The sequence below is a fragment of the Perissodus microlepis genome, chromosome 3 (assembly GCF_051167445.1).
Source record: "Perissodus microlepis isolate ML-2025 ecotype Zambia chromosome 3, ASM5116744v1, whole genome shotgun sequence".
Taxonomy (NCBI): domain Eukaryota; kingdom Metazoa; phylum Chordata; class Actinopteri; order Cichliformes; family Cichlidae; genus Perissodus; species Perissodus microlepis.
In genome coordinates this window covers 3,245,056-3,252,504 of record NC_140463.1, presented here as the reverse complement: position 1 = coordinate 3,252,504, position 7,449 = coordinate 3,245,056, and the positions used below count along the sequence as shown (strand labels likewise).

The 7,449-nt window shown below is 42.2% G+C and overlaps 1 protein-coding gene across 1 annotated transcript; it reads left to right on the top strand.

Moving 5' to 3' along the window:
• Positions 1 to 938: 938 nt before the first annotated feature.
• On the top strand, positions 939 to 6,138 carry LOC146389456 (E3 ubiquitin-protein ligase TRIM21-like). Its single transcript, XM_084910923.1, has 2 exons — positions 939 to 1,051; positions 4,197 to 6,138. Exon 2 carries the CDS (start codon positions 4,206 to 4,208, stop codon positions 5,901 to 5,903), a length of 1,698 nt encoding a protein of 565 aa, XP_084767049.1. The 5' UTR covers positions 939 to 1,051; positions 4,197 to 4,205; the 3' UTR covers positions 5,904 to 6,138.
• Positions 6,139 to 7,449: the final 1,311 nt, after the last annotated feature.

Below are 7,449 nucleotides of genomic sequence, written 5' to 3'. Positions count from 1 at the left end.
CCAGAGATCAGCTGAGCCGCCTGATGCTGGTGTTGCAGATTAACTGGTGTCTCAGATTAACTGGAGACGGTCAAACAGATGTGTGACAGACTTTAAGGAGCTGCTGCCGACAAACCAGCAAATAAACACTGAATATTTCATGTGTGACATTTGTGAGGTTGCCTTAAACACAGTCCGTCAGTCTTTTTGCTCTTGAACAATGAAATATTAAAAACTGTCTCGAGTTTATTTGGTGATGTTCTCGTGCACGAGGCGAAAACAGCAAACAAACGTCACAGTAAATCTTTCCAACTGATGTTAGGCATCCTCCACCTGCTGAATCCACTTCAGCCTCTTCCTGCTCATGTTCCTGTTTAGAGGCACAGTCGGCCTGTACAATGGAGAAAACTGAACACAGGAATATTTGGATTTTCCTTCTTTTTCTCTGCTCATGTTCAACTTGTCTGATTCAAGCTGGGAATATTTATTAGAAATAAAGTGAATATTATTATTTTATTATCACGTTGATGCAGCACATGGTTCAGTCAGCTTTGTATAAACACATGTGTTAGAAATGTTCTTCAATCTGCTCTTTTTACTCTCATTTCACAGCCAGTACTTTTTTACTGTTTTACTTTTACTTGAGTAAAGAAGTTGAATTAGTACTTGGAGTGTTTTTAACAGTAGTACTTCTACTTCAGTACACACTGTGTGTACTTTTACCACCTGTGTCTGAGACCACCTTCAGGGTCCACCTGAAGCTCTCAGTCTGCTGTGGAAAAAGGAAATCCAGGTGAGTTTCTCCTGATCACCTGAGGCCGTCATTACTGTGTGAACCCACACACCACTCCTCACTCCTCCCACCCGCTGCACACAGTCACTGAGTACAGACCGGCTGATTCCTGTAAAGGGAGAGGCAGGAAGAGGCGGAGCAACACCTGAAAAACAAGAAGCTCAACGTCATTTTGCAGAAGTGAAAGTGTGAGAGAGCAGCAGCAGAGCTGCAGTCGAGTCCTGTTTGTCTCTGAAAGAAGATTCACTGGAGTCCATCAGGTTTCTCCCAGCAACAGTGGTGAGTGCAGCTGATCACACTTCCTGTTTCTACACAAATCTTCACTCTGTTCACTTCATCAGGACTCATCACAGTCACACTGGATCCATAGAAATCTGCTCATGTAACCACAGATCCACTGTAGGAGCATCGAGCTGCTGCTTCAGTCTCACTGTGGCTCTGCTCAGGACTGTGGACTCAGGCTGTGCTCTGGACTTCAGACTGACTCCACACTTCCTGGTTATTCATCACTTCCTGTTCCTATTAGATTGATTCTGGATCTGATTGATCATAAGGATTACAGACGTGAAAACACCTATTTATTCTTTATTGATATAAAGCCTTTGATACTGTAAACCAGTAGATTTTGGTCAGTACTTCAAAAAGTCATTCACACATTTTACAAAGATTATCTGACTTAGTGTATCCTGTAAGAGTCACAGATGTTCCTCAATCATTCAGAAAACAGTCGATGCTGCACTTTATAACTTTGTGTGGAAACATGAATCTCATTATTTAAACAGATGTGTTCGAATCATCCTGATAATCAGGCTTTAAACATGTCAGAGTTCCACACATCAGCTGTGATATTCAAGCTGACCTGGATCAAACATGTCATCAGACACAAACATAGATGATGGTGTTTAATCCCAAAGCTTATTTAAACAAACTGGAGGACAGAATTCCTCCTTAAATGGGATTTTGATCAAATCCACTGATCTCATTTTCACACACAGGCTTTATCATGGTGGCTTCTTCTCTACTAACATCAATCTTTGATTTGGACAAACAAATATATGAAACACAAAAATAAATCAATGTTTTCTGAGGATCCAGAATAACATGAATGATGTATCCCAGCGAGTGACTGGAAAAGTTCATCTTCTTCCACATCCTGAGTTTGTGAGGAGCTGTGATGTTCCAGTATCTGTGAGAGAAAACAGGACAGTTTTTAATGACGCACAAATGGACCAAATATACAGACACCTCTGAATAAACATGTTCTCATAAATGCCATTAAAATACTGGATCAACAGTTAATAACACATTTCTGAGGTTTATGATTCATCGTCCTCCTCACTGTCAGCTCTACTGGAACAGTCACTGTTTAATATTAATGGCTCGTTGATCTGGACTTACAACAAGAAGTATTTAGTCACCAACAAGGTCGAAGTTTACTTCACAGTAATTGATGGAATATATCCAACAAACTGATTTATTCAAGTATACAAATGATCTGGATGAATCTTGGACCTTCTGTAAAACAGTCAGAGAAACAATTTCACATCTTTTTAACGACTGTACAGGGAGTGCAGAATTATTAGGCAAATGAGTATTTTGTTCACATCATCCTCTCCATGCATGTTGTCTTACTCCAAGCTGTATAGGCTCAAAAGCCTACTACCAATTAAGCATATTAGGTGATGTGCATCTCTGTAATGAGAAGGGGTGTGGTCTAATGACATCAACACCCTATATCAGGTGTGCATAATTATTAGGCAACGTCCTTTCCTTTGGCAAAATGGGTCAAAAGAAGGACTTGACAGGCTCAGAAAAGTCAAAAATAGTGAGATATCTTGCAGAGGGATGCAGCAGTCTCAAAATTGCAAAGCTTCTGAAGCGTGATCATCGAACAATCAAGCGTTTCATTCAAAATAGTCAACAGGGTCGCAAGAAGCGTGTGGAAAAACCAAGGCGCAAAATAACTGCCCATGAACTGAGAAAAGTCAAGCGTGCAGCTGCCAAGATGCCACTTGCCACCAGTTTGGCCATATTTCAGAGCTGCAACATCACTGGAGTGCCCAAAAGCACAAGGTGTGCAATACTCAGAGACATGGCCAAGGTAAGAAAGGCTGAAAGACGACCACCACTGAACAAGACACACAAGCTGAAACGTCAAGACTGGGCCAAGAAATATCTCAAGACTGGTTTTTCTAAGGTTTGATGGACTGATGAAATGAGAGTGAGTCTTGATGGGCCAGATGGATGGGCCCGTGGCTGGATTGGTAAAGGGCAGAGAGCTCCAGTCCGACTCAGACGCCAGCAAGGTGGAGGTGGAGTACTGGTTTGGGCTGGTATCATCAAAGATGAGCTTGTGGGGCCTTTTCGGGTTGAGGATGGAGTCAAGCTCAACTCCCAGTCCTACTGCCAGTTTCTGGAAGACACCTTCTTCAAGCAGTGGTACAGGAAGAAGTCTGCATCCTTCAAGAAAAACATGATTTTCATGCAGGACAATGCTCCATCACACGCGTCCAAGTACTCCACAGCGTGGCTGGCAAGAAAGGGTATAAAAGAAGAAAAACTAATGACATGGCCTCCTTGTTCACCTGATCTGAACCCCATTGAGAACCTGTGGTCCATCATCAAATGTGAGATTTACAAGGAGGGAAAACAGTACACCTCTCTGAACAGTGTCTGGGAGGCTGTGGTTGCTGCTGCACGCAATGTTGATGGTGAACAGATCAAAACACTGACAGAATCCATGGATGGCAGGCTTTTGAGTGTCCTTGCAAAGAAAGGTGGCTATATTGGTCGCTGATTTGTTTTTGTTTTGTTTTTGAATGTCAGAAATGTATATTTGTGAATGTGGAGATGTTATATTGGTGTCACTGGTAAAAATAAATGATTGAAATGGGTATATATTTGTTTTTTGTTAAGTTGCCTAATAATTATGCACAGTAATAGTCACCTGCACACACAGATATCCCCCTAAAATAGCTAAAACTAAAAACAAACTAAAAACTACTTCCAAAAACATTCAGCTTTGATATTAATGAGTTTTTTGGGTTCGTTGAGAACATGGTTGTTGTTCAATAATAAAATTATTCCTCAAAAATACAACTTGCCTAATAATTCTGCACTCCCTGTATTTATGTTCATCCCTAAACGTTATTCTGTTCATCTGGACGCTGCACTGTACAGCAGACACTACGTTGTTAGGTTTGTGTTTGGATGAACCAGTTTGTGTCTGAGTGTGTTGCTGGGTCTCCACCAGTTACTCTGAGAACTGAAGAAGCTTCTCTGATGAAACGTCTTCAAGAAACTCAAAGAAGTCCAGACGCTTTTCTCTCCAAGCTCCTCAGACTACTGACGCTTGTTTCTCTCTTTGTAAAAATGAAATTTAAAGTGAATTTTGAATCAAATGTTTCTTTTCTTTCTCCCTCAGAGTGCAGACATGTCTGCTGCCAGCAATCTGCGATCTGAAGATCAGTTTCTGTGCTCCATCTGTCTGGATGTGTTCACTGATCCAGTCACTACACCATGTGGACACAACTTCTGCAAAACCTGCATCAGTCAGCACTGGGACATGAATCAGAGCTGTCAGTGTCCCATGTGTAACGAGACTTTCTACACTAGACCTCAGCTGAGGGTCAACACCTTCATCTCTGAGATGGTTGCTCAGTTCAGACGTGAAGCTCAGCAGAAAGCCAGCAGCAGCAGCTCAGAGCAACAAGCTGCCAAACCAGGAGAAGTTCCCTGTGACGTCTGCACTGGAACCAGACTGAAGGCCCTGAAGTCCTGCCTGGTGTGTCAGACCTCCTACTGTCAGACTCACCTGGAGCCTCATCTGACACTGAAAGGCCTGAAAAGACATCAGCTGGTTGATGCTGTGGAGAACCTGGAAGGCAGGATGTGCACGAAGCACGATAAACTCCTGGAGCTGTTTTGTAAGACCGACCAGACATGTGTCTGCGTGCTCTGCTCTGTTTTAGACCACAAGAACCACGAGTTTGTTCCTCTGAGAGAAGAATATGAAGGAAAGAAGGCAGAGCTGGAGAAGACAGAGGCTGAGATTCAGCAGATGATCCAGAAGAGACGACTGAAGATTCAGGAGATCACAGAGTCGGTGAAGATGAGTAAAGATGCTGCAGACAGACAGAAAGCAGAAGGTGTTCAGGTCCTCACGGCTCTGATGGAGTCTGTTGAGAGACGCCTGAAGGAGCTCATGAAGGAGATCGAAGACAAACAGGAAGCTACAGAGAAACAGGCTGAAGGTCTCATCAAAGATCTGGAACAGGAAATCTCTGAGCTGATGGAGAGAAGCTCTGAGGTGGAGCAGCTCTCACGCTCTGAAGACCACCTCCACCTCCTCCAAAGCTTCTCCTCTCTGAAAGCTGCTCCACCCAGCAAGGACTGGACAGAGGTCAGAGTTCATCCACCATCATATGAGGGGACTGTGGGGAGAGCTGTGGCTCAGCTGGAGGAGACAGTCTGGAAACCCATGAAGAAGAAGCTGTTTAAGGCTGAGCTGAAGAGGGTCCAGCAGCATGAGGTGGACGTGACTCTGGATCCTGATACAGCTCATCGTAAACTCATCCTGTCTGATGATGGAAAACAAGTTTATCATAGTGATGTGAGGAAGAATCTTCCAGACAACCCAGAGAGATTTTCTCAGTGTGTTTGTGTTTTAGGAGAGCAGAGTTTCTCTTCAGGCAGATTTTACTTTGAGGTTCAGGTTAAAGGAAAGACTGACTGGACTTTAGGAGTGGCCACAGAGTCGATCAACAGGAAGGGACAAATCACAGTGAGTCCTCAGGATGGTCTCTGGATTGTGATGCTGAGAAATAGAAATGAGTACATTGGTTGTGCTGACTCTCCAGCATCCCTCTGTCTTCATCCTGGTCCTGAGAAGGTGGGGGTGTTTGTGGATTATGAGGAGGGTCTGGTCTCCTTTTATGATGTAGGTGCTGCAGCTCTGATCTATTCCTTTACTGGCTGCTCCTTCACTCACAAACTCCACCCATTCTTCGGTCCCTGTAACAATGATGGAGGTAAAAACTCTGCACCTCTGATCATCTGTCCTGTCAATCAATTAAGGTTCAGATTTCCCAGGTTCAGGTTTAAAGTGCGTCGTTATGATGATTTGTATTAAAGTGAACAAATGAACATATTGAGTGTAAATCCTCTACAGTCTCCATGTTTCTATAGAATCTGATCATCAGGACTCTGATTCACACTTTGATTCTCATGGAGTTTGATTTGAACAGAAGAAAAGTTGAATCAGGAAATGTTCCCACTGATGGAGACTCGAGCTGAAGAGCAAATATCAGAGAATAAATGTCCAAAAGCTTCATTTACAATAAAGTTTGTTCAATGCTTTGAGTGAATCCAGACTCATGTGTGGCTGTTATACGGAGCATCAGAGTCCAGCTGAGTTATGTTGGATACAAACTGCTTATTTTGGCTCTGTGAGGAGTTTTGTTCACTGAAAACTGATGAGACGGATAATATTCAAAGAACTCTGTAGAGATTCATGCATCCATGTTCTCCACCTGCAGGTGTGGAGGAGAAAGGTGGAGCACAGACTGCTGCATCCTTCCAGTCACATCATTTTGATGATTATATTTCCATGTTGTGATGATTTAAAGACAAACAGAGTTGAACGGCTGCAGTCACAGCATGAAGACGATGCTGAAGCTGAGCTGTCAGTGAACATGTTTCACTGTGATTTGATTTGAAGAATAGAAAGTGTGTGTGGCTGCTGACAGCTGCAGTCTCTGTTAGTCTGCATGTTCAACACACACACAACTTTCTCCCTCAAAGTAATCCCAAATTGGACTCTGGAGCAGCAACACAGACGACTCGACTAACGTACTGCCACCTGCTGGCATAATGAGACGGCAAGAAAAAATCTGGAAACTAAACTTCATTTTCACCCTTGACTATTGTAGGACACGCACACCTCAATGAAAACTAAACACATTTTTGCTATAAATTCAGTTAATTTTAGTTAGTTTTGTGAACACTCATTACAGTTTTAGTTATTTTTCCATTTTTGTTTTTATTTTTATTTCCGTTAATGAAAATGTTTTTTCATCTCTAGTTTTCGTTATTTCGTTAACGATAATAACCTTGGTCTGGACTGTCAAAGGTGACTTTAACGCTGACTGTTCTGACAATCCATTTTATAACATCTCCTGGTCAGATTAGCCAATCTCTGCACACTGGAATAAACATAATCAACATGATCAACATTTTACTACGTGTTATTTCACCATCTTATCGATTCCATCTCTCCATCCGCATGTGGTTTGGCACATTATATTTATCTAGAACTCCACTCCGTCTCTAAATGCTTTGAAGAATTTTTCATGTTTGGGGTCAAATTTTGAGAATTTGACCATAAGTGAAAGTTATGGCGTTATCACCCCCTTTTGGAGCTTACCTTTCCCAGTTTTGATGATATTCCTCCCTATTCTTTGCAAGTACCCCCTTTTGTTGGCGAGAAACTGTTGGTGTGGTCAAGTGGGTGCTGTAAAAACAAAAGCTCAGGACAGAACAGTTATCAGTCATGTACTTACACACAAAATTAGCATATATTGAATTTCATATTGATCCTCTGAGTGTAATGGTACATTTTAATTTGAATTTCTCAAAGCTAAACACAATAATTTTTCTTCATTTTGCTCTTGTTCCTG